General features: G+C 43.9%; 1 protein-coding gene across 5 annotated transcripts in view; it reads left to right on the top strand.

Moving 5' to 3' along the window:
* Positions 1-25,491, top strand: part of LOC115149274 (dematin) — a 32,716-nt gene extending 7,225 nt beyond the window's left edge. Inside the window, exons 2-16 of one of the 5 annotated variants that reach the window (XM_029691982.1) lie at positions 10,744-10,801; positions 12,910-12,981; positions 13,060-13,119; positions 13,234-13,278; positions 13,465-13,561; positions 13,662-13,706; positions 13,839-13,973; positions 16,030-16,133; positions 16,312-16,432; positions 16,513-16,553; positions 16,636-16,681; positions 22,737-22,744; positions 23,009-23,074; positions 23,168-23,248; positions 24,808-25,491. In XM_029691982.1, the coding sequence (XP_029547842.1) occupies positions 10,793-10,801; positions 12,910-12,981; positions 13,060-13,119; positions 13,234-13,278; positions 13,465-13,561; positions 13,662-13,706; positions 13,839-13,973; positions 16,030-16,133; positions 16,312-16,432; positions 16,513-16,553; positions 16,636-16,681; positions 22,737-22,744; positions 23,009-23,074; positions 23,168-23,248; positions 24,808-24,921 (1,044 nt within the window). In that variant the 5' untranslated portion in view covers positions 10,744-10,792 and the 3' untranslated portion in view covers positions 24,922-25,491. Of the gene's footprint in view, positions 1-10,743; positions 10,802-12,909; positions 12,982-13,059; positions 13,141-13,233; positions 13,279-13,464; positions 13,562-13,661; positions 13,707-13,838; positions 13,974-16,029; positions 16,134-16,311; positions 16,433-16,512; positions 16,554-16,635; positions 16,682-22,736; positions 22,745-23,008; positions 23,075-23,167; positions 23,249-24,807 lie in introns of all 5 variants that reach the window. The other 4 variants (XM_029691981.1, XM_029691984.1, XM_029691983.1 and 1 more) reach the window with 4 other exon arrangements.
* The last annotated feature ends 2,410 nt before the right edge of the window (positions 25,492-27,901 follow it).

Genomic DNA, 27,901 nt, shown 5'->3' with positions numbered 1-27,901 from the left:
CGAACTGGCAGAGACAGACAGAAAACACAGGTACAAATACCCAGGGGAAGATGGGTGACACCTGGAGGGTGGTGGAGACAAGGACAGGTGAAACAGATCAGGGTGTGACACTGGGAGATTTTAAGGAAATGATCAGAACATAGAGTTGATGTCGGAGGTTTACATACACCTTAGCCAAATACATTTAAACTCAGTAAAAATCCCCTGTCTTAGTTCAGTTAGGATCACCACATTATTTTAAGAAAGTGAAATGTCAGAATAATAGTAGAGAGAATGATTTATTTCAGCTTTCATTTCTTTCATCACATTCCCAGTGGGTCAGAAGTTTACATACACTCAATTAGTATTCTGTAGCATTGCCTTTAAATGTTTTAACTTGGGTCAAACGTTTCGGGTAGCCTTCCACAACCTTTCCACAATATGTTGGGTGAATTTTGGCCCATTCCTCCTGACAGAGCTGGTGTAACTGAGTCAGGTTTGTAGGCCTCCTTTGCTCGCACACACTTTTTCAGTTCTGCCCACAAATGTTCTATAGAATTGAGGTCAGGGCTTTGTGATGGCCACCCCAATACCTTGACTTTGTTGTCCTCAAGCCATTTTGCCACCACTTTGGAAGTATGCTTGGGGTCATTGTCCATTTGGAAGACCCATTTGCGACCAAGCTTTAACTTCCTGACTGATGTCTTGAGATGTTGCTTCAATATATCCATATACTTTTCCTCCCTCATGATGCCATCTTTTTTGTGAAGTGCACCAGGCCCTCCTGCAGCAAAGCACCCCCACAACATGATGCTGCCACCCCCGTGCTTCACAGTTGGATGGTGTTCTTCGGCTTGCAAGCCTCCCCCTTTTTCCTCTGAACATAACGATGGTCATTATGGCCAAACAGTTCTATTTTTGTTTCATCAGACCAGAGGACATTTCTCCAAAAAGTATGATCTTTGTCCCCATGTGCAGTTGCAAACCATAGTCTGGCTTTTTTATGGCGGTTTTGGAGCAGTGGCTTCTTTCTTGCTGAGCGGCCTTTCAGGTTATGTCGATATAGGACTCATTTTACTGTGGATATAGATACTTTTGTACCTGTTTCCTCCAGCATCTTCACAGGGTTCTTTGCTGTTGTTCTGGGATTGATTTGCACTTTTCACACCAAAGTACGTTCGTCTCTAGGAGACAGAACGCGTCTCCTTCCTGAGCGGTATGACAGCTGCGTGGTCCCATTGTGTTTATACTTGCGTACTATTTTTTGTACAGATGAAAGTGGTACCTTCAGGTGTTTGGAATTTATTTTCTGAGTTCTTGGCTGATTTCTTTTGATTTTCCCAAGATGTCAAGTAAAGAGGCGCTGAGTTTGAAGGTAGGCCTTGAAATACAGGTACACCTCCAATTGACTCAAATGATGTCAATTAGCCTATCAGAAGCTTCTAAAGCCATGACATCATTTTCGGGAATTTTCCAAGCTGTTTAAAGGCTCAGTTAACTTAGTGTATGTAAACTTCTGACCCACTGGAATTTTGATACAGTGAATTATAAGTAAAATAATCTGTCTGTAAACAATTGTTGGAAAAATTACTTGTCATGCACAAAGTAGATGTCTTAACTGAGTTGCCAAAACTATAGTTTGTTAACAAGAAATTTGTGGATTGGTTGAAAACTAGTTTTAATGACTGCGCCCTAAGTGTATGTGAACTTCCGACTTCAACTGTACATCACAATCCATTTGAAGTAATTGTCATCCCTTGTTAACATATATTTTCCTTTCTATATGCAGACTGAACACAGTACCACTGTATAAGTACACAAAGACCAGGACCTCGGGGAACTGGTCATTTTACCCTTTTGAACATGTGATTCAAAAACATGTTAAATCAAAAATAAACAAATTTGAATAATTAATCAACTTAGAATTACAACTTTTTTAACTCCCTACGGAAATAATAATAATCTCCTAAAGTAATGGTACAATTTGGGTAGAGAATAGTGTTTCGCATACATTTTATATTTAAATCCCCCTGTTCCGATAATTTCTAGTGAGGTTGATCTTTCCTCACTAGAAATTCTAGGATACAGGGCATTCGACACCATTAAAATGTTTCCTCTCCGTTTTCTTTCCCTGTCCTTCAGAAACCATTTAAATACCTTTCAAAACATTTCCATCCTTCTGCATACCCAATTTAACTGAATTGAAAAGACCCCATCCAATAAATCCCACAGTATCAACACACCACTAACGCACATTCGTAACCAGTAAATGGTGTGTGCGTGCTGGTGAACCGTAGGTCCAGAAAAAACATGAACAGGCCTCACTTATTATCTGGAACTCGTTTATGGCCTAATCCAGATACGCTAATACCTCAAACTGCCGAATATCACTAACTGCTCTCCCCTCTCAATCTCCGGGGACCTTCCAACGCAAAATAATGAAACCCCCTCTTTCGGAAAAGAGTGTACATTCCGTTAGCATTCACTATGCATCATTTTAATCAGCAATCCAAAAGTGTTCATTATAAACCAAACCTGTTATTTGTACATCCACTGTCCTTTATTTAGCATGTACTACCCATAGACACGGCAACATTATCTCTCCACCGAGTCTAACACTGGTCTCCTTACCCATTGATTCTCCATAACCACCACACCACATAAAAAAAGTAAAAGTTAATTTTAGGTTTGGTAACCCCTATACAAATTCCTCGTGACCCCTCCACCCCTTTGACCATTCTAGGATTCTATTCCAGAATAAGACGACATAAAGTGTACATCTATTTAGAAATATACCACGTAAAATGTCTCATGATATAAAAAAAAGGCTTTCTGATTTTGCGAGGAGTGTTTGGCCATCTAATTTCAATTTGTTACCTTTAGAATCCATTCCCCTGGCATTTTGCCTAGATTCTTCAACCCAAAATACGTTTTCCTGTAGCAAATTTAGCCAATTTCTCATTGCAAGGAATCCGCAATATTTAATCCCTGGCCTAGGTTAGGTCAAACGTGATCTCATACATCTTCCTTCACATAGAAATTGTAATCTCTATGAACCACTTATCGATCGAACAGAGACTATACACCCCTAGGTGAAAGTTCCATTCTTGCTAATCTGAAAACGATTAGTTGTTGCTCTTTTGAAAAATATGCAATTTCTTGTATAGCGGCATTTCCTTCGAATGCAGTAGGTTCCAGTATCACCTTACATTCCTTCCTCCAATGCCTGATAGTCCCACATATAAAACAGGGAGCTATCTCCTTACGCTTTGATGCTTTTTCGCTACGTTTCTTTGTCTAACCTTGGCCATTGAAACTATAGGTAGGGATTTTTCTATGGCCCTATTAACCCCTCGCACATCTGTGAGGTGAGTGGAGTTATATTCCACTCTCAAAACATTGTCTTGAATTAAATCTACCACCCTCGCAATTACCTTTTTGATCACAGGGTTCAAACCTGCCATCAAAACAGAAGTACAAATTCTATCAATACACTCCCGTTCCAGGTCTTTCTGTGGTAGTGTACTGGTACTCATTCCGGGTTTATCGTTATGCATTTTTTGTTGATAGAATGTTTTCCAATTTGAGCAAAACGCTGGTATATTGAGCTTTTGATTCTGTTTTTTTGTCTTTATGCCAAGTCAAAATTGCCTCCCTGAATTCTTTATTTGATTTGAATTCTCCGTCAGCAGGAAAATGTTGTCCAATTTGATCTAATTTGCGAATTTTTTTCCATATTCCTGCCGAATTATTAGAACACTCGTGCGCTTCTTTCAGCGCCTCCATGGCTTTTTAAAAATCTGCTAGCTCTGTATTACAGGGAGAATCGGAGCCGTTTGTCGCCATATCAATAGTTATTATCCCCTAACCTCTCCCGACGGTGTTCAGGGTATCTTAGATTACTTCACTCCCGTCTATAATACACACCTTCTATTAACAATTTTTTTAGATAGCACTACACACTTCCCAGGATAATAATTAATGGGTCACGGCACTTAATACCTTGTATTTAGAACCGATACCATTGCGTCTGCAAATTTATTACTGGAGAATACGGATTACTTATTTCCTCCAATATCCCTATTATTGATAACACACATCACCAAAATGATTCACACTTGTCTTCCTATTTCCACATCATCTGCCATGGTTCACTACCCCAACAGGGCACAAAACTAACCTCTTCCACACACACACTCACACCCTGCACTCTCACGGTCACTGCAACTGGGCCTTTTGTCCTCTCGTCACAGTTTTAGCAGGGATCCAATTCCACCCAGAATTTACCCCCTAGGACTTAACCTTCGCAGGTACTAGCCTGCTCGAGTTTACCTACCGGGACTTATACTTACAGTACTAGCAGGAACCAACCTACTAGGGATTTACCATTTACGTTATAGTACTAGCAGGAACCAACCTACTAGGGATTTACCCCCTAGGACTTACCCTACAGGTACCAGCCTGTACGAGTTTACCTTCCGGGATTTACCATAAAGCTACGACCGGTCGTTATACAATGGGCCGACTGAATCAGGCTCTCCAGGTCCATATCCTATAATGTTCAGCCTACGATTCTCATCTCCCCAAGATGTCAAAATGAGTGGAAACAGATATAGGAACTAGCCTACCTTGTTTGTTGCCAGCTCTGCTCCACTGATCTGGACTCTTTGGTTTGACTACAAATCGTGGTGAATCCTGCCGACAACACCAACTGTTAGGTTCTTATTTTTCAGAGTAAATAACTCACGGACACTAGAGAAGCTTAACCAAGTTCAATTCTTCCCAAAGGGTCGACACAGCTGTATTCAGACAACATTACTCACCATCACAAGTATGTCTACCCCACTTGGGACACTCCTCCTTCTCTCCAATCTTTACATCTTATGGTTCCACAGGAAGAGAGTAATAAACCCTTATTTCTCCCTTCAGGGGATCTGACCTCACCTCCTGACCTCAACCCCTCCTTTGCCTAATCCACAGATATCCATCCGCTCCCCTATAGCAATCCTGTGATCTCCTCCCGTCCACCCAACACATTCCAAAGCCATCTGTCTTTCTACAGAGAACCATTCACTTCTGACATAAAACCCAGTCTCTTTCACTGCTTATATTCTATGCTTCTGATCTATAATTGATTTAATATCTCAATGTTCAAAGTTTATCCTGAATCCAACAGTATCAAAATGTGAAAAAAGTCCAGGGGTCTGAATACTTTCCGAGTGCACTGTACACACACACACACACACACACACACACACACACACACACACACACACACACACACACACACACACACACACACACACACACACCACCACCATACACACACACACCACCATACACACACACACACACCACCATACACACACACACACACACACACACACACACACCACCATACACACACACACACCACCATACACACACACACACACCACCATACACACACACACACCACCATACACACACACACACACTCACCACCACACACACACACACTCACCACCATATATACACACACACCACCACACACACACACACACACACACACACACACACAGACTAACCACCACACACGCACACACTCACCACCATACACACACACACACACACACTCACCACCACACACACCATACACACACCCACCACTTATGCTGCTGCCATACTGTTTACTACTACTATTATTATTATTATTATTATTATTTATCCTGCTACCAGTCACTTTCTCCAAATCCCAGCCTACATGTACATATCTACCTCAAATACTCTATTCTGCACACTGTAAATTAATCATGTTTACAGCTTCCTCTATTATTTGTAAGTTTTAGTGTTTTTAAATTTTTCTCTATTTTCTTATTAGTTATAATTATTTTGATATTGAATACTGCACTGTTAGTTAGGGCTTGCTAGTTAGGGCTTGCTAGTTAGGGCTTGCTAGTTAAGCATTTCACCGTACTTGTGCATGTGACAAATAACATTTGAACAGATTTCTATAGGTATAAGCAAGGTGGAGCTATTAGCCTTCTATTACCCTCTAGACTAGACCCCATCTATATTTTACTTTAGCGTCTGTGGCCTGTCTGCTCCCGATAGATCACCTAACCCAGGAACTACATTCAGAGAAACAGATCCCAGTAGATGAATATGAATCTACTCACACTGCTGGCAGAGAGCTCAGAGCGGACACACACTGCTGGTTATACACTGTAACTGTGTGTGTGTGCTTGCGCGCTTGTGTGTGTGTGTGTGTGTGTAGCTATCTTAAGATGAATGCACAAATGTTAATCGCTCTGGATAATGTAAATTACAAACGTGTGTGTGTGTGTCTTAGAAAGGCGAAAGGAGGGACTGGGTGTGAAAGACGCAGACAGAGAAAGAGAGAAGGCCTCTCCAAGGGGATGTTCCCTAGTGGGGGGAGTGTAACCGTGGTGATGGCTGGCTGGGCGTCAGCCTGACTGGCTGGACTGATAAACAATTCAGTTAGAGAGAAAAAGAGATGGGGAGGAGGCAGGAGAGGGGAGGGAGGTCAGCGCCTGGGAGGGCTACTGAATCATTATGGAATGGACTGGTGGACGAAATCTGGCAAACGAGTGCACTTTAGGGAGAAGGTGGGGAGAAGCAACCTAGCCAGGGGGAGGAAGAGGAAGAGAGGGAGCAGGGAGGGGGAAGAAGAGGGAGGGAGGGAGGAAGGGGAGGAAGAAGAAGAGGGAGGGAGGGAGGAGAGGAAGAAGAGGGAGGGGTAGAGAAAGAGAGGCGAGGGAGAGGGAGGAAGGAGAGGAAGAGGGAGGGGGATGAGGAAAAATAGGGAGGAGGGGAGAGGAAGAGGGAGCGGGGAGAGGAAGAAGAGTGAGGAGGGAGAGGGAGAAGGGGGAGGAAGAAGAGGGAAGAGAGAGAGGGGGAGGAAGAAGAGGGAAGAGAGGGAGGGGGAGAGGAAGAAGGGGAAGAGGGAGGGGGAAGGAAGGGAGGGTGAGGGAAGGAAGGGAGGGAGGGGGGAGGAAGGGAGGAGGGAGAGGGGGGGGAGGAGGGAGAGGAAGGGAGGGTGAGGGAAGGAAGGGAGGGAGGGGGAGGAAGGGAGGAGAGAGAGGGGGGAGGAGGGAGGGGGAAGGAAGGGAGTAGGGGGAGAGGGAGGGGGAAGGAAGGGAGGAGGAAGAGAGGGAGGGAGAGGGAGGAAGAAGAGGGAAGAGAGGGAGGGAAAGAGGAAGAAGGGGAAGAGGGAGGGGAAGGAAGGGAGGGTGAGGGAAGGAAGGGAGGGGGAGGAAGGGAGGAGGGAGAGGGGGGGAGGAGGGAGAGGAAGGGAGAAAGAGGGAGGAGGAAGTGGGAAGGGGGAGGAAGAAGAGGGAGGGGGAGGAAGAAGAGGAAGGGGAGAGGGAGGGGGAGGAAGTAGAGGGTGAGGAAGAAGAGGGAGGGGGAGAGGGAGGGGGAGGAAGAAGAGGGAGGGGAGAGGGAGGGGGAGAGGGAGGGGGAGGAAGAAGAGGGAGGGGAGAGGGAGGGGGAGGAAGTAGAGGGTGAGGAAGAAGAGGGAGAGGGAGGGGGAGGAAGTAGAGGGTGAGGAAAAAGAGGGAGGGAGAAGAGGGAGGGGGGAGGAAGAAGAGGGAGGGTGGAGGAGGGGGAGAGGAAGAGAGGATGGAGAGATGGTGGAGGGGCAGAGGGAGGATGGGAGAGGAAGAAGAGGGAGGGGAGGGAGGAAGAGAGGAGGGGAGAGGGAGGGAGAGGAAAAAGAGGGGGGGGAGAGGGAGGAGGGAAGAGGAAGGAGGGGGGAGGAAGATGAGGGGAGAGGGAGAAGATGGAGAGGGAAATGGGGAGGAGGGAGGGAGGGGGGGGGAGAGAAAGGGAGGAGGGAGGGGGGAGAGAAAGAGAGGAAGGGAGAAGAGGGCGAGGGAAATGGGGAGGGAGGGAGGGAGGGGGGAGATAAAGGGAGGGAGAGGCAGAGAGGGAGGAGGGGGGAGAGGAAAAAGAGGGGGGGAGGAAGAAGAGGGGAGAGGGAGGAGGGAGGGGGAGGAAGACGAGGGAGAGGGAGGAGGGAGGGGGAGGAAGACGAGGGAGAGGAAGAGGGAGGGAGAGAGGGAGGAGGGAAGAGGAAGGAGGGGGAGGAAGACGAGGGGAGAGGGAAAGGAAGAGGGAGGGAGACGGAAGGAGGGGGAGAGGGGGAGAGGAGGGAGAGGAAGAAGAGTGAGAGGGAAATGGGGAGGGGGAGAGGGGGAGAGGGGGAGAGGAGGGAGAGGAAGAAGAGTGAGAGGGAAATGGGGAGGGGGAGAGGGGGAGAGGAGGGAGAGGAAGAAGAGTGAGAGGGAAATGGGGAGGAGGGAGGGAGGAGGGAGAGAGAGGGAGGGGGAGATAAAGAGAGGGAGGGAGAGGAGGAGGAGGAAGAAGAGGGAGAGGGAAATGGGGAGGAGGGAGGGAGGAGAGAGAGAGAGGGAGGGGGGAGATGAAGAAGAGGGAGGAGGAAGAGGGGGAGGAAGAAAAGGGAGGAAGAAAAGGGAGGTAGAGAGGGAGGGGGGGAGGAAAGGATGGGAGGAAGAAGAGGGAGGAAGAGAGGGAGGGGGAGAGGAGAGAGAGAGAGAGAGAGGGGGGAGGAGGGAGGGGGAGAGGAAAAAGAGGGCGGGGGAAAGGAAGAAAGGGGGAGGGAGAAGGAAGTGAGGGAGGCCTCTAACCCTCCTCTATTCTCTCTCCCTTTCTTTAAAACCCTTATGAAAGTCTTAACTCTCACTTGTTTAAAGATGATCTTTCTTTTCATCACATGTTGTGATTTGATTTATTAGGATCCCCATTAGCCGATGCAAATAGTGACAGCTAGTCTTAGTGTGGTCCGACAAAACGAAAAAAACATTAAAGATAAGCTCACATGCTTTATTTGTTTTTTGAAACCAGGTTTGCCGTTCACTTGCGCTATATAAGATAGAAGGAAGGGAGTTCTGTGCATTCGTGTATGTGTGTCACACACCATGTAGGGTGACTATTGAAGGCAGTGTTTTTATATTATTATTTTTTTTACCCCCTTTTCTCCCGATATCCAGTTGGTAGTTAGTCTTGTCCCATCGCTGCAACACCTGCATGAACTCGGGAGAGGTCGAAGGTCGAGAGCCATGCGTCCTCCGAAACACGACCCTGCCAAACCGCAGTGCTTCTTGACACACTGCTCGCTTAACCCGGAAGCCAGCCGCACCAATGTGTTAGAGGAAACACCGTACAGCTGGCAACCAAAGTCAGTGTGTGTAACCGATGTGAAATGGCTAGTTAGTTAGCGGTGGTGCGTGCTAATAGCGTTTCAATCAGTGACGTCACTCGCTCTGAGACTTGAAGTAGGGTTTCCCCTTGCCGTGGCTTTTGTGGCGCGATGGGTAACGATGCTTCGTGGGTGTCAGTTGTTGATGTGTGCAAGGGTCCCTGGTTCGAGCCCAGGTTGGGGCGAAGAGAGGGACGGAACCTACACTGTTACATGTGCATGCATCCGGCCCGACACAAGGAGTCGTTAGTGCGCAATGGGACAAGGACATAGCAGCCAGCCAAACCCTCCCCTAACCCAGATGATGCTGGTCCAATTGTGCGCTGCCTCATGGGTCTCCCGGTCGCGGCCGGCTGCGACACAGCCTGGGATCGAACCCGGGTCTGTAGTGATGCAGTGCCTTAGACCACTATGCCACTTGGGAGGCCCTGAAAGCAGTGTTTTTGTGCTGTGTGACACGAGCTCGGTTTCCATCCAATTGGCTACAAATTTTCATGCAAATATTTTTTAATCTACATATAGAAAATAAGTGCATTTTCCCACCAGTGGTTTTTCCACCAAACTGACTTGTTACAGATACAAATCAGTGCGTGATGACGTAGTGCACACAATTTTCTTTATCGCTTAAGTTTTCATGTACCGAATAAAAATCTGAAGTTCAATGTGTTTCCATCACATTTTCAACTCTACCGGTAGTTTTGTCACAAAAACTGTTGTGTTAAATAGCAAATGTGCCTTATCTGTTGTTGGCACGTGTTCTCTAGCCAACAGCTCGCAGATACAGTGTGGATAGGCTAGTCTACATAACAAGATTATTATGGATGAGAGTGAGAATATTTGTATTTGTCAAATGGCAGCCAAGCATCGATCATCATGTCACTAGAATAAGACCCTCAATATTTATTGGAAGGAGCATCAAGCTCATCACCTTGCACTTTCACCACCATTGAAAGTTCATAAGTTATTTCATCTGTAGCCTCATAAACTGCATGGTTTCCTGAGGTGTAGTGGGAGGACCACACACCATATCATTGCGTAACTCCAAGTTCACTTCGATATGATAGTTTTTATATCAATATTTGCGCTTAGTCATTTCCACCGACATTTCTCGCATAATTAATTTTACAGACCCAAAAAAATCCCACCGTGTTGAACGAACAAATAATCTTTCGGGATTTATAAAAAAGTTTCCATCATAGCTGTCCTGATTTCTTTTTTTCATCTGTGACTTTACTCTCTTAAAAACTGTGGATGGAAACGTGGTTATTGTGAGTTGGTTAGTGTGAGTGTGATGTTGTGAGGAGCCTGTGGACACAGTTCACAGTGGCAACAATATCCTCCGTCAGAAAGATGGGCTTTATGAACCTTGTTCCTTATCTACATCACTGTTCTACTTCTGTCTGTCTGTCTGTCTGTCTGTCTGTCTGTCTGTCTGTCTGTCTGTCTGTCTGTCTGTCTGTCTGTCTGTCTGTCTGTCTGTCTGTCTGTCTGTCTGTCTGTCTGTCTGTCTGTCTGTCTGTCTGTCTGTCTGTCTCTCTCAGCCAGCCAGCCAGCCATCTGGTTTAAGCCACAGGAAGGATTTCCACCATCATGCAGAATGTAAGACACACAAACATACAGGGCCTTCAGAAAGTATTCACACTGCTTGACTTTTTCCACATTTTGTTGTGTTACAGCCTGAAATTGAGATTTTGTGTCACTGGCCCACACACAATACCCCATGATGTCAAAGTGAAATTATGTTTTTATTGAAAAAAAAAATTACAAGTTAATTAATAATGAAAAGCTGAAATGTCTTGAGTCAATAAGTATCCAACCATTTTTTTATGGCAAGTCTAAATAAGTTCAGGAGTGAACATAACATAACATAATAAGTTGCATGGACTCACTCTGTGCAATAATAGTGTTTGTCATGATTTTTGAATGACTACCTCATCTCTGTACCACACACATACAGTTATCTGTAAGGTCCCTCAGTCGAGCAGTGAATTTCAAACACAGATTCAACCACAAAGACCAGGGAGGTTTTCAAATGCCTTGCAAATGAGGTCACCTATTGGTAGATGGGTAAACATTTTAAAAAGCAGACATTGAATATCCCTTTGAGCATGGTGAAGTTATTAATTACACTTTGGATGGTGTATCAATACACCCAGTCACTACAAAGATACAGACGTCCTTCCTAACTCAGTTGCCGGAGCGGAAGGCCAATGGTGACTTTAAAACAGATTTTAATGGATGTGATAGGAGAAAACTGAGGATGGATCAACAACATTGTAGTTACTCCACAATACTAACCCAATTGACAGAGTGAAAAGGAGGAGGCTTGTACAGAATAAAAAATATTCCAAAACATGCATCCTGTTTGCAACAAGGCACTAAAGTAATACAGCAAAAAATACTGGGTACCACCCTCCATATTTTCAAGCATGGTGGTAGCTGCATCATGTTATGGGTATGCTTGTAATCGTTAAGGACTGGGAGTTTTTCAGAATAAAAAATAAACGTAATGGAGCAAAGCACATGCAAAGTCCTAGAGAGAAAATCAAGTACACCTATAAGCCTACCGCTGGCCAATCAGATAGCTCAGATCACCATATCGGCACAGTTTCCTAAAGCCATAGACCATAAAAAGAAACCTTGAATGCACACCAAAGTTGATACTGTGAGATTTCTAAACTTTTAAAACCATGACTAGAGAGAGACTCAACAAATACAGCAAAGAGCTGCTGTTTTTATGAGTAAGTTCATGTTTAAGTTGTTATTCAGCACTAACAACACTTTGTTCAACACTTTTAGAAGTCATAAAATGCATGTTCTCCCTACTTCCACTCATGCTACAACCAGTACTGCAGCTGTAATGAATGAGGACAGTAAAGTGTTCCCATAAGCTTATGTTGTTATTATTAGCGGCTTGTGTCTTTTTAATATTGAGGAATATTTCACTTTCTCTGGTCATAGGAATAACAACATGAGGCAGAAATAATGCAGTGTGACTTTTTTTGCCATCAGCTGGAAGACCGTGTCCCCTTTTCTCAGTGAAGGGAGGGAGACCGGAGGGATGGTGAGTCGGGTGAGAGGCAGCCTCCCCGCTGCTCCCTCCCTCCCCCCAGACTGACCATCAGTCCAATAAAAAAATAAAAAGCTCATTATTATGCTCACTCACCTGTGCCTCACAAGTAATACAACAAATTATCTTTGACTTAAATCAGCTTGAGAATCTATGGCAAGACTTGAAAATGGCTGTTTAGCAATGATCAACAACCAACTTGATAGAGCTTGAAGAATTTTCTAAAGAATAATATGCAATTATTGTACAATCTAGGTGTGGAAAGCTCTTAGAGACTTACCCAGAAAGACTCACAGCTGTAATCGCTGCCAAAGGTGATTGTAACGTGTTGACTCACAAAATTTCTTCAAATAATTTGTTGACTTTGTCATTATGGGGTATTGTGTGTAAATAAAAAATGTAATCCATTTTGAATTCAGGCTGTAACAACAAAATGTGGAATTAGTCAAAGGGCATGAATACTTTCAGAAGGCACTGTACGGAGCAAATGGAATGGCCTCAAACACAAGATTTGTTGTATTTGATACCATTCCACTAATTCCGGTCCAGCCATTACCATGAGCCCAGCCTCCCCAATTAAGGTGCCTCCAACCTCCTGTGACACACATTCACATACATACACACACTGTCCCTCCAGGCCCGTGTGAATGATGAGGTGGTGGACTACACAGATATGGCTGCTCTGCCCAGAGACAAAAGTATTCTTCAGGTGTGTGTGTGGTTTCTGTGGGGGGTGTGTATGTGGAGCGTGCGTGCTTGTGATTCACCACTGACTGCTATTCTGCAGGTGGAGAGACCAGATCTCATGACCTACCAACCTCACCTCACCTACTCACCACTAGACGCAGTGCGTACGCCCCGTAGAGAGGTACACACACAATTCATGTTACAGTAAGTAACTCGTAAAGGCTGTTTAGGAAGAGAAGTGTGATGTGACTGTGTTCTCCTCTTCCATCTCCAGAGATCCCTCTCTCCTCCCTCCATCTCTCCTCCTCCCTCTCCTGAGGTAAGACACTTCTTCAGACCTCTCTCCTTTCCTGACCTCCCCTTCTTCTCTCCCCTGTCTCCCCCTTCCTTTATTTCTCTGTGTTGCGCTGTGTAGGTGTTTCTCTTCATCCAGTTACCCAGCAGCACTAACTCTCTCCCTTTCTCTCCATATATTTCTCTCTCTCATCTCTATTCTCTCTCTCAGCTGAAGGTGTGTAGGGAGGATGGAGGGTCTCCAGGAGGCTCCACAATACAGCTCCGAAAGACATCCATTCCCCTACAGCAGCATTTCCACAGGCCAGGTACACACACATGCACATATGCACACACACACTCACACACACACGTGCACCAATGCACACACACACACACATACTTTTCTAATTCTGTGTTTTATTTCAGATAATGGTGCCAATATCTACATGAAGCTGCCTAATTTTAAACAAGGTACTGTATATTTGTGTGTTTGGCTTTGAGATTTGTGTAAGTTTGTTTGTGTGTGTGTGTGTGTGTGTGTGTGTGTGTGTGTGTGTGTGTGTGTGTGTGTGTGTGTGTAATTCTTTCTCTCCCTGTCTGTAGAGGTCAGCAAGCAGCAGGTGATGGGCAGCATTATCCAGTCGTCTAAGTTCCCAGCAGCTCAGAAACCAGACCCCAACCTGCCCTCAAAGATAGAGACAGAGTACTGGCCCTGTCCTCCCTCACTGGCTGCTATGGGTAAGATCCACGCACCCACATACATGTTTGTTTTACTATCCTTTTGGGGACCAGACAATTGATTCCCATTCAAAATCATATTTTTCCTAACTTCTAACCCTTAACCTATACCTAAGTCCAAACACCTAACCCTATGGAATGAGTTTACCACTCCTGATGTAAATGTAAGATTTATACTCAGTCGTTTCTCACACAGTATTCAAGATTCTGCCCTCAATGCATAGTCTCCAATAGAGACACATCCTATGACGCTCCTCACCATCACAGATCTGTCAGGTGTGGTGGGGTGTGAGTAATACCTGTGTGATTCATTCAAACCAAGTACTGCTGCAAAACCTGTTGATAAAAGTTGTGTATTGCATTTAATGCTTTGAAGGTAGTGATTAGAAAGTTTTCCTGCAGATTTTGTCTGACCCCAGTAATGAGAGTATGGGCACGAACTGCAAAAATCACTGAAGCTGGAGACTCATATCTCCCTCACTAGCTTTAAGCACCAGCTGTCAGAGCAGCTCACAGATCACTGCACCTGTACATAGCCCATCTGTAAACAGCCCATCCAACTACCTCATCCCCATACTATATTTATTTATTTATTTATTTGTCTTGCTCCTTTGCACCCCAGTATCTCTACTTGCACATTCATCTTCTGCACATCTTCCATTCCAGTGTTTAATTGCTATATTGTAATTACTTCGCCACCATGGCCTATTTATTGCCTTACCTCCCTTATCTTACCTCATTTGCACTCACTGTATATAGATTTTTCTTTTTATACAGTATTATTGACTGTATGTTTGTTTATTCCATGTGTAACTCTGTGTTGTTGTATGTGTTGAACTGCTGTGCTTTATCTTACCTTTATCTTACCTGTTGTAGCCAGCTAGCTAGCAATGTGCTTTTTTTCTCTGTGACCAAAACATGATTTAAATTTTTTTGCTGATATCAGAATGAATACACAAGCAGCATATCAAACTGGGATAATGTTTTAGGTTACACCGGCATACATTTGCAAACATTTCTTAAAAAACAGTTTTTGCTTTGTCATTATGGGGTATTGTGTGTAGATTGATGAGGGGAAAAAACTAATACATTTTAGAATAAGGCTGTAACGTAAAAAAAATGTGGAAAAAGTCAAGGGGTCTCAATACTTTCCGAAGGCACTGTATAAGTAAGTATATTTGCCAGGGCATATTTTTTAAAATTATAAATCTGATTTATTTCACATGAAGCTAGCTAGCTTGGTTAAACACTCATTTCACGCCACTTCGAAACCAAAGTTAGTTTTTCGTAGCAGGTTAGGAGAACTTATGGAGCAGGTTAGTAGAATTAACGTATCCGGTTAGGATAATTAACGTCGCAGGTTAGGAGACGGAGGTTAAGGTTAGGAAAAGGGTTAGGGTTAGCAAAAATGCTCTCCTAACCTGCTACGAAAATCCCTTTGTATCGAAGTGGCGTGAAAAGAGTGTCCCAGCTAGCTTGCTGTGTTTTTGGCCAGGCTAATCTAGAGGCGAAAGAAATGCACACCTATTTAGGCGAGGTGCTGGCTAGCGGAGTAGAACACATGAAAAATTAAAGGAGAGCCACACACTCTAGGAGCTCCGATGCAAAAATGTAATAACCAAGGTTTCGACAGACAAGCTGTCTTCATCAGGGTATAGCCAGGCTGTCAGCTAGCTACTACTAGCAAGGGAAGGCGGCAACACTTCACAAAATGAAATGACAGAAATAAAAAACGTTGCTATCGCCCCCTTATGAATGGGAGTGGGACCGGTGAGGATATCATGTTACCAAAAGATGTCTGCTGTTCCAAAATTCCCACTCCACGCACATGAACGGAGTGAAGCTTGTAGGAAGTAGCCTTAAGCCTCAAATAGCCTTTTTCCTTGTGGGGTCCAGCAAAATGTCCCCACAAATGTCCTTGCTTTACCATCCTTGTGAGGACTTCTGGTCCCCACAAGGATAGGAAAAACCAAACACACACACACACACACACACACACACGTGATTGGATAGGTAGTGGTAGTGTGTGGTCTGACCTCTCCTGTTGTTGCCACAGAGATTGAGTGGAGGAAGAGGAAGGAGGAAGAGGAAGAGGGGAAGGATGAGTTTGAAGTCCTGACTGATGACACCAAGACACTACAGGAGCAGGAGCTCCACAAGGTAACTCTTCACATGGATTCCTTCTTCGTAATGTATTACATAAGTGCTTTTAGAATGCTTATTCAGTATATACAGTATATTATCATAGGAAGTTTTACCGTCTTCACTAATCAATATTTATCGATTGATGGTGTGTCTGTGTGCATGGGTGTGTTTGTGTGTGTGGCGTGTGTGCCAGATCAAGTCTAACCTGGGCAGGCTGATCCTGAAGGAGGAGAAGGAGGAGCAGGAGAAGGCTCTACTTGACATTGGCCGCAGGAAGACGCAGTCACTGCCAGACAGAACACACATGCACACAAGTAAGTTTACAGTCCATTGTGTATGTCTGTGAGTGTGTGTGCTCGAACCTGATTCTGATTGGTTGCGCTGATGTCTTCAGGTTTCTCCTTGAAGTTGTCCTCCAGTTCAGGTCCGACCAGGGTGAGTGTACAGTGTGTTTGCATGTGTTGCAGTAAGTGTGTGTGTGTGTGCGTGATGATTTATATGTGTTACCTCTGTGCAGATGCAGTCTGCAGAGTTCACTACAGAGGGAAATCAGGGCAAAACAGGTAGGCTACAGGTATTGTGTATTACAAAAACAGTTGTAGTAGTGAAGTAGGACCTACACAATCAGTTTCACCAAATTACGATTTTGTGTCACTGGTCTACACACAATACCCCATAATGTCTACCTCATCTCTGTACCCCACACATATAGTTATTTGTAAGGACCCTCAGTCAAACAGTGAACAACAAGAATTAAAACACAAAGACCAGAGAGTTTTCCAATGCCTCGCAAAGAAGAGCATCTATGGCAAGACATGAAAATGGCTGTCTAGCAATGATCAACAACCAACTTGACAGAGCATGAAGAATTTTATAAATGATAATTATTGATTGATTCACAAAATTTGTCATTATGGGGTATTGTGTATAGATGGGTGAAAAAATCTATTTAATCCATTTTGAATTCAGGCTGAAACAACAAAATGCACATACAGTGCCTTCGGAAAGTATTCAGACCCCTTGACTTTTTCCACATTTTGTTACGTTACAGCCTTATTCTAAAATTGATTAAATAAAACATTTTCCTCATCAATCTACACACAATACCCCATAATGACAAAGTGAAAACAAGTTTTTAGAAATGTTGCTAATTTATTAAAAATATAAAACCTTATGTCTTATTTAGGTAAGTATTCAGACCCTTTGCTATGAGACTCGAAATTGAGCTCAGGTGCATCCTGTTTCTATTGGTCATCCTTGAGATGTTTCTACAACTTGATTGGAATCCACCTGTGGTAAATTCAACTGATTGGACATGATTTGGAAAGTCACACACCTTTCTATATAAGGTCCCACAGTTGAAAGTGTATGTCAGACCAAACCCCAAGCCGTGAGGTCGAAGGAATTGTCTGTAGAAATCTGAGACAGGATTGTGTCGAGGCATAGATCTGGGGAAGGGTACCAAAACATTTCTGCAGCATTGAAGCTCCCTAAGAACACAGTGGCTTCCATCATTCTTAAATGAAAGATGTTTGGAACCACCAAGACTTTTCCTAGAGCTGGCCGCTCGGCCAAACAGCAATCGGGGGAGAAGGACCTTGGTCAGGGAGGTAACGAATAACTCTAATGGTCAATGACAGAGCTCCAGAGTTCCTCTGTGGAGATGGGAGAACCTTCCAGAAGGACAACCATCTCTGCAGCACTCCAACAATCAGGTCTTTATGGTAGAGTGGCCAGATAGAAGCCACTTCTCAGTAAAAGGCACATGACAGCCCACTTGGAGTTTGCCAAAAGTCACCCAAAAGAAACAAGATTATCTGGTCTGATGAAACCAAGATTGAACTCTATGGCCTGAATGCCAAGTGTCACGTCTTTAGGAAACCTGGCACCATCCCTACAGTTAAGCGTGGTGGTAGTGTAACTGTGTAGGTTCCGTCCCTCTCTTCGCCCCAACCTGGGCTCGAACCAGGGACCCTTGCACACATCAACAACTGACACCCACGAAGCATTGTTACCCATCGCGCCACAAAAGCCGCGGCCCTTGCAACGCAAGGGGAAACCCTACTTCAGGTCTCAGAGCGAGTGACGTCACTGATTGAAACGCTATTAGCGCGCACCACCGCTAACTAACTAGCCATTTCACATCTGTTACAGTAGCAGCATCATGCTGTGGGGATGTTTTTCAGCAGCAGGGAATGGGAGACTAGTCAGGATCAAGGGAAAGATGAACAGAGCAAAGTACAGAGATATCCTTGATGAAAACCTGCTCCAGAGTGCTCAGGACCTCAGAATGGGGCGACGGTTCACCTTCCAACAGGGCCATGACCCTAAGCACACAACCAAGACAATGCAGGAGTGGCTTCGGGACCAGTCTCTGAATGTCCTTGAGTGGCCCAGCCAGAGCCTGGACTTGAACCCGATTGAACATCTCTGGAGAGACCTGAAAATAGCTGTGCAGCGACTCTCCCTATCCAACCTGATAGGGCTTAAGTGGACCTGCAGAGAAGAATGGGAGAAACTCCCCAAATACAAGCTTGTAGTGTCATACCCAAGAAGACTCGAGGCTGTAATCGCTGAGGTGCTTCAACAAAGTACTAGGTAAAGGGGCGGCAGGTAGCCTAGTGGTTAGAGCGTTGGACTAGTAACCGAAAGGTTGCAAGAACAAATCCCCGAGCTGTTCTGCTCCTGAACAAGGCAGTTAACCCACTGTTCCTAGGCTGTCATTGAAAATAAGAATTTGTTCTTAACTGACTTCCATAGTTAAATAAAGGGGGAAAAAAAGGTTCTGAATACTTACATAAATGTAATTTTTCAGTTTTTTTATTTTTAATAAATGTGAAAAAAATCGAAACCTATTTTTGCTTGGTCATTATGGGGTATTGTGTGTACAGTTGTGGCCAAAAGTTTTGAGAATGACACAAATATACATTTTTACCGTCTGCTGCCTGAGTTTGTATGATGGAAATTTGAATATACTCCAGAATGTTATGAAGAGTGATCAGATGAATTGCAAAGTCCTTCTTTGCCATGCAAATTAACTGAATCCCCAAAAAACATTTCCACTGCATTTCAGCCCTGCCACAAAAGGACCAGCTGACATCATGTCAGTGCTTCTCTCGTTAACACAGGTTTGAGTGTTGACGAAGACAAGGCTGGAGATCACTCTGTCATGCTGATTGAGTTCGAATAACAGACTGAAAGCTTCAAAGGGAGGGTGGTGCTTGGAATCGTTGTTCTTCCTCTGTCAACCATGGTTACCTGCAAGGAAACACGTGCCGTCATCATTGCTTTGTACAAAAAGGGTTTCACAGGCAAGGATATTGCTGCCAGTAAGATTGCACCTAAATAACCATTTATCGGATCATCAAGAACTTCTAGGAGAGTGGTTCAATTGTTGTGAAGAAGGCTTCAGGGTGCCCAAGAAAGTCCAGTAAGCGCCAGGACCGTCTCCTAAAGTTGATTCAGCTGCGGGATCGGGGCACCACCAGTACAGAGCTTGCTCAGGAATGGCAGCAGGCAGGTGTGAGTGCATCTGCACGCACAGTGAGGCGAAGACTTTTGGAGGATGGCCTGGTGTCTAAGAAGAGTAGCAAAGAAGCCACTTCTCTCCAGGAAAAACATCAGGGACAGACTGATATTCTGCAAAAGGTACAGGGATTGGAATGCTGAGGACTGGGGTAAAGTCATTTTCTCTGATGAATCCCCTTTCCGATTGTTTGGGGCATCCGGAAAAAAGCTTGTCCGGAGAAGACAAGGTGAGCGCAACCATCAATCCTGTGTCATGCCAACAGTAAAGCATCCTGAGACCATTCATGTGTGGGGTTGCCTCTCAGCCAAGGGAGTGGGCTCACTCACAATTTTGCCTAAGAACACAGCCATGAATAAAGAATGGTACCAACACATCCTCCGAGAGTAACTTCTCCCAACCATCCAGGAACAGTTTGGTGACAAACAATGCCTTTTCCAGCATGATGGCGCACCTTACCATAAGGCAAAAGTGATAACTAGGCGGCTCGGAGAACAAAACATCCATATTTTGGGTCCATGGCCAGGAAACTCCCCAGACCTTAATCCCATTGAGAACTTGTGGTCAATCCTCAAGAGGCGGGTGGACAAACAAAAACCCACAAATTCTGACAAACTCCAAGCATTGATTATGCAAGAATGGGCTGCCATCAGTCAGGATGTGGCCCAGAAGTTAATTGACAGCATGCCAGGGTGGATTGCGGAGGTCTTGAAAAAGAAGGGTCAGCACTGCAAATATTGACTCTCTGCATCAACTTCATGTAATTGTCAATAAAAGCCTTTGACACTTATGAAATGCTTGTAATTATACTTCAGTATTCCATAGTAACATCTGACAAAAATATCTAAAGACACTGAGGCAGCAGACTTTGTGAAAATGTATATTTGTGTCATTCTCAAAACTTTTGGGAACGACTAGATTGATAAGGGGGGGACGATTTAATACATTTTAGAATATGGCTGTAACGTAACAAAATGTGAATGCACTGCATATACAGTACCAGTCAAAAGTTTGGACACACCTACTCATTCAAGGGTTTTCTTTATTTTTTACTATTTTCTACATTGTAGAATAATAGTGACGACATCAAAGCTATGAAATAACACATATGGAGTCATGTAGTAACCAAAAAGTGTTAAACAAATCAAAATATATTTTATATTTGAGATTCTTCAAAGTAGCCACCCTTTGCCTTGATGACAGCTTTGCACACTCTTGGCATTCTCTCAACCAGCTTCATGAGGAATGCTTTTCCAACAGTCTTGAAGGACATCCCACATATGCTGAGCGCTTGTTGGCTGCTTTTCCTTCACTCTGCGGTCCAATTCATCCCAAACCATCTCAATTGGGTTGAGGTCAGGTGATTGTGGAGGCCAAGTCATCTGATGCAGCACTCCATCACTCTCCTTCTTGGTCAAATAGCCCTTACACAGCCTGGAGCTGTGTTTTGGGTCATTGTCCTGTTGAAAAACAAATGGCGTATCGCTGCAGAATGCTGTAGTAGCCATGCTGGTTAAGTGTGCCTTGAATTGTAAATAAATCACAGAGAGTGTCACCAGCAAAGCACCCCCACACCATCACACCACCTCCTCCATGCTTCACGGTGGCAACCACACATGCTGAGATCATCTGTTCACCTACTCTGCGTCTCACAAAGACACAGCAGTTAGAACCAAAAATCTCAGAATTTGGACACATCAGACTAAAGGACAGATTCCCACCTGTCTAATGTCCATTGCTCGTGTTTCTTGGACCAAGCAAGAGTCTTCTTGTTATTGGTGTCCTTTAGTTGTGATTTATTTGCAGCAATTCGACCATGAAGGCCTGATTCACGCAGTCACCTCTGAACAGTTGATGTTGAGATGTGTCTGTTACTTGAACTCTGTGAAGCATTTATTTGGAGTTAACTCTAATGAACGTATCCTCTGCAGCAGAGGTAACTCTGGGTTTTCCTTTCTTGTGGCGGTCCTCATGAGAGCCAGTTTCATCATAGCGCTTTTTGGTTTTTGCGACTGCACCTCAAGAGACTTTCAAAGTTCTTGAAATGTTCCGTATTGACTGAACTTCTGACCCACTGGGATATCTTAAAGTAATGATGGACTGTCGTTTCTCTTTGCTTATTTGAGCTGTTCTTGCCATAACATGGACTTGCTTTTTTACCAAATCGGTCTATCTTCTGTAGAGCACCCCTACCTTGTCACAACACAGCTGATTGGCTCAAACGCATTAAGAAGGAAAGAAATTCCACAAATTAACTTTTAACAAGGCACACCTGTTAATTTAAATGTATTCCAGGTGACTACCTCACGAAGCTGGTTGAGAGAGGGCAAAGCTGTCATCAAGGCAAAGAGTGGCTACTTTGAAGAATCTCAAATATAAAATATATTTTGCTTTAACACTTTTTTTGTTTACTACATGATTCCATATGTGTTATTTCAGTTTCACTATTGTTTTACAATGTAGAAAATAGTCAAAATAAAGAAAAACCCTAGAATGAGTTGGTGTGTCAACTTTTGACTGGTTCTGTATATACACACAGTAGCCAGTTGCCTCCAGAACAGCCTAAATTCTTTGGGGAATGGATTCCACAAGGTGTGGCATTCAAATTATGCTCAGTTGGTAACAAGGGACCTAACGTGTGCCAGGAAAACATTCCCCGCACCATTACACAACTGCCACCAGCCTGTACCGTTGACACCAGGCAGGATGGGGCCATGGACTCATGTTGCTTATGCCAAATCCTGACTCTGCCATCAGCATGTTTTTCCACTCCTTAATTGTCCAGTGAAGGTGATCGCGTGCCCACTGGAGACGCTTCTTCTTGTTTTTAGCTTATAGGAGTAAAACCTGGTGTGGTCGTCAGCTGCAATAGCCCATCTGTGACAAGGAATGACGAGTTGTGTACTGTGCCGTTATTTGCCCCAATGCCTGAATGCCTGCTTTATATATCAAGCTACAGCCATGTGACTCACTGTCTGTAGGAGCGAACTATTTTCGTGAACGTAAAGTGTATATCTACAGCCTTTTATATGTTGAATATAACTATTTAATTATCTTTCTTTTCTCTTGTCTCTCCCTGTTGTGTTGTGCAGCTGAAAAGGTAAGGGTGTTCTTATGCCAGGATTTATTCTGATCAGCACCAGATCCGCATTAATATCTAACTGAGCCGACATCTGTAGCCTTGACATGCGATCTCCACGAAAGCGATAACATTGCCTTTTAAAAAGCTGTGTTGTCTACAAGCGTGGTCAGGTTGAATCCCAGCCTTATTTTCATACCGACTCTTCCCTCTGCTCAAGTCATATCTATCTCCGGCCAAGGCATTTTGATTACACAAACGGTGTGTGTGTGTGTGTGTGTCTAGAATGGAGAGGCACCGCGGGAAAGGATGGACAGAGGAAACTCACTGCCAAGTATGCTGGAACAGAAGGTGGGCACTGGTGAATACGCACCACGCATTCATGCACACAGGCAAAAATACATATAATAAAGACCCAGACAGAACTGTGTTTTTTCTCCTCAGATCTACCCATATGAAATGCTCATAGTCACCCATAGAGGGCGCTGCAAGCTGCCGCCGGGCGTGGACCGTACCAGACTGGAGGTGTGTGTGCGTGTACATACGATATCATATGTGTGTTATTACTCAAATGTACAGTTGAAGTTGGAGGTTTACATACATTTAGGTTGGAGTCATTAAAACTCGTTTTTCAACCACTCCACAAATTTCTTGTTAACAAACTATAGTTTTGCCAAGTCGGTTAGGACATCTACTTTGTGCATGACACAAGTAATTTTTCCAACAATTGTTTACAGACAGATTATTTCACTTATAATTCACTGTATCACAAATCCAGTGGGTCAGAAGTTTACATACACTAAGTTGACTGCCTTTAAACAGCTTTGAAAATTCCAGAAAATTATGTCATGGCTTTTTGATAGGTTTCTGATAGGCTTATTGACATAATTTGAGTCAATTGGAGGTGTACCTGTGGATGTATTTCAAGGTACCACGTTCATCTGTACAAACAATAGTACGCAAGTATAAACACCATGGGACCACGCAGCCGTCATACCACTCAGGAAGGAGACGGGTTCTGTCTGTGCAAATCAATCACCGAACAACAGCAAAGGACCCTGTGAAGATGCTGGAGGAAACCGGTACAAAAGTATCTATATCCACAGTAAAACAGGTCCTATATCGACATAACCTGAAATGCGCTCAGCAAGGTAGAAGCCACTGCTCCAAAACCGCCATAAAAAAAGCCAGACTACGGTTTGCAACTGCACATGGGGACAAAGATCGTACTTTTTGGAGAAATGTCCTCTGGTCTGATGAAACAAAAATAGAACTGTTTGGCCATAATGACCATCGTTATGTTTGGAGGGAAAAGGGGGAGGATTGCAAGCCGAAGAACACCATCCAACTGTGAAGCACGGGGGTGGCAGCATCATGTTGTGGGGGTGCTTTGCTGCAGGAGGGACTGGTGCACTTAACAAAATAGATGGCATCATGAGGGTGGAAAATTATGTGGATATATTGAAGCAACATCTCAAGACATCAGTCAGGAAGTTAAAGCTTTGTCCCAAATGGACAATGACCCAAGCATACTCCCAAAGTTGTGGCAAAATGGCTTAAGGACAAGAAAGTCAAGGTATTGGAGTGGCCATCACAAAGCCTTGACCTCAATCCCATAGAAAATTTGTGGGCAGAAGTGAAAAAGTGTGTGCGAGCAAGGAGGCCTACAGACCGGACTCGGTTACACCAGCTCTGTCAGGAGGAATGGGCCAAATTCACCCAACTTATTGTGGGAAGCTTGTGTAAGGCTACCCGAAATGTTTGACCCAAGTTAAACAATTTTTAAGGCAATGCTACCAAATACTAATTGAGTGTATGTAAATTTCTGACCCACTGGGAATGTGATGAAAGAAATAAAAGCTGAAAGAAATAATTCTCTACTATTATTCTGACATTTCACATTCTTAAAATAATGTGGTGATCCTAACTGACCTAAGACAGGGAATTTTTACTAGGATTAAATGTCAGGAATTGTGAAACTGAGTTTAAATGTATTTGGCTAAGGTGTATGTAAACTTCCGACTTCAACTGTATGTATGTATGTGTTTGACTGTGTTACTAAGCGTGTGCGACTTTCTCCTCAGAGACACCTGTCACCTGAGGACTTTGAGCGTCTGTTCGGAATGCCCATCGCCGAGTTCGACTGTCTGTCACTATGGAAACGAAATCATTTGAAAAAGAATGTTCAACTTTTCTAGCAGAAAGTGACCTTATCCGTCACAGGAAACAGGAACCACTCCACTGCCTAACGAAGAATACCCCACAACACCAAACTATCACACCCTAACTAACCATATATATGTCACATCCTAACTAGTCCTATATCACTGTAGCCATATTCAACCTGTATGTTCCGACGTATCCTCTAGGGCTCTATTCAATCAGATCCGCTTTTGCCGACATCTGCATAGCGGTTGTTTTGGCGGTGTCAGAGGTAGAACTGCACTAGAGCTGTCAAATCCACAAGCGCCTCCTGGCTTTATACCTAAAGCGGACAATGCCATTGGTTGCACAGAGTTGCATTAAGAGAAATCCCATGTAGCCTTGTTTACAAGTTGGAACACTGGAATGTGAGATGTAATCTACACCTCCATTAAGCTGATAGAAATCCTCATCATTTAGTTTAGTGATTTTCAATTTGAGCGTCATTATTCTATATGGCATACATTCTGAACTTCTAACGCGAGTGGGACGGGTGCGGCTGCGTGACAATGATCAAGAGCAGCTGCTCACGTTTTGACAGCTCCGACTTAGTTACACTTCCAAAACATCAGCTATGCGAGTGTCTGCTGTCGCCGGTTAATGCTGGATTTGATTGAATCTGGGCCCTAGTCTCACTGGCTTTGATATAGAGCATCAGTACAGAGACAAGTCTTACCCCTAACCCTAACCGACCTGATCATAAGCATTGAGAATCTCCGAGTATCCATTGCCTCCCCACCACACACACACAGATGCACATACTGTACACACACTATCTGGCCACACAATAATTATCACTGCTTTTAATACACCTAGAAATGTGAAAATATCATTTTCATAGTAAATCTACAGTGCATTCGGTAAGTATTCAGATGTCCTCTTTTTTCCACATTGTTATGTTACAGCCTTATTCTTAAATGGATTTTTTTTAAAAACATATCATGTTTACATAAGTATTCAGACCCTTTACTGTGTTTTGTTGAAGCACCTTTGGCAGTGATTATAGCCTTGAGTCTTCTTGGGTATGACACAACAAGCTTGGCACACCTGTATTTGGGGAGTTTCTCCCAAGCACTGTCAGGTTGAATGGGGGGTGTCGCTGCACAGCTATTTTCAGGTCTCTCCAGAGATGTTCAATTGGTTTCAAGTCCAGGCTCTGGCTGGGCTACTCAAGGACATTGAGACTGGTCCCGAAGCCACTCCTGCATTGTCTTGGCTGTGTGCTTAGGGTCCTGTTGGAAGGTGAACCTTCGCCCCAGTCTGAGGCCCTGAGCACTCTGGAGCAGGTTTTCATCAAGGATCTCTCTGTACTTTGCTCTGTTCATCTTTCTCTCGATCTTGACGAGTCTCCCAGTCCCTGCCGCTGAAAAACATCCCCACAGCATGATGCTGCCACCACCACGCTTCACTGTAGGGATGGTATTGGCCAGGAGATGAGCAGTTCCTGGTTTCCTCCAGACGTGTTGCTTGGCATTGAGGCCAAAGAATTGGTTTCATCAGACCAGAGAATCTTGTTTCTCATGGTCAGTGTCCTTTAGATGCCTTTTGGCAAACTCCAAGTGGGCTGTTATGTGCCTTTTTTTGAGGAGTAGCTTCCGTCTGGCCACTCTACCATAAAGGTCTGATTGGTGGAGTGCTGCAGAGATGGTTGTCCTTTTGGAAAGTTCTCCCATTTCCACAGAGGAGCTCTATCAGAGAGACCATCGGGTTCTTGGTCACCTCCCTGACAAAGGCCATTCTCCTCTGATTGCTCAGTTTGGCTGGGAGGCCAGCTCTAGGAAGAGTCTTGGTGGTTCCAAACTTCTTCCATTTAAGAATGATGGAGGCCACTGTGTTCTTGGGGACCTTCAATGCTGCAGAATTGTTTTGGTACCCTTACCCAGATCTGTGCCTCGGCACAATCCTGTCTCAGAGCTCTACGGACAATTTCTTCGACCTCATGGCTTGGTTTTTGCTCTGACTTGCACCGTCAACTGTGGGACCTTATATAGACAGGTGTGTGCCTTTCCAACTCACCACAGGTGGACTCCAATAAAGTTGTAGAAACATCTCAAGTATAATCAATGGAAACAGGTTGCACCTAAGCTCAATTTTGAGTCTCATGGCAAATGGTCTGAATACTTGTGTAAATAATGTATTTCTGTTTTGATTTTTAATAAATTGCCAACATTTCTAAAAACCTGTTTTTGCTTTGTTATGGGGTGTAGATTGATGAGGGGAAAAAACGATTTAATACATTTTAGAGTAAGGCTGTAATGTAACAAAATGTGGAGAAAGTCGAGGGGTCTGAATACTTTCCGAAGGCACTGTATGTTCAAAGTTCACATCACTGTGATTTGTTTTTACATGATTGATTGACCATGGTTCATGTTTTATAGAAATATTGTTGTGTATTAGTACAGCTTTTTATTCACGTTAATATATTTCCTGGTGTGAACCCATGACTGAGGTTGACAAATATTATTGTATTAATTTGAAAATGATTCGCTCTTAGTCCTTCAGAACAGCATTATTTTTTTATTTTCGTGGTTCTTCTCAAATCAGAAACAGGCTCTAAGATCGTAGGAAAGGTTCTGAGACCAGTAGGACATTCCTGGCGTCAAGAACACCAGAAATTCCAAATCCCACCCAGAACAAGACCCCTAATCCCTACCTCCCAACCCTAGTGTATATGCTGAATTTTGAAAATTAATTTAAAAAAGTGTTGTTTTAATTACATTTTGCATACTACAACAAATCTAGCTGTATAGAAAACACTGTCCTTTGTCATTCAACAAATTCTACAAGGTAACAAAGGTGTTACTTTTCAGTTTTTTATTGAATGGATACAGCTACATAAATCAGAGGCCTGCAGTACAAATACTTGACAAAAAAAGTTTTGAAATTCAGCTATTAAGAAAACCTTGATTAAACGATCTCTGTACATTCTGTGAGATATGTTGAGGAGCTGGAACAGAAGTCAGAAACAAGACGCTC

This window comes from Salmo trutta, chromosome 15 (assembly GCF_901001165.1).
Source record: "Salmo trutta chromosome 15, fSalTru1.1, whole genome shotgun sequence".
NCBI lineage: Eukaryota > Metazoa > Chordata > Actinopteri > Salmoniformes > Salmonidae > Salmo > Salmo trutta.
The sequence above is the reverse complement of the archived record's forward strand: the minus strand, read 5'-3'. Positions and strand labels throughout refer to the sequence as shown.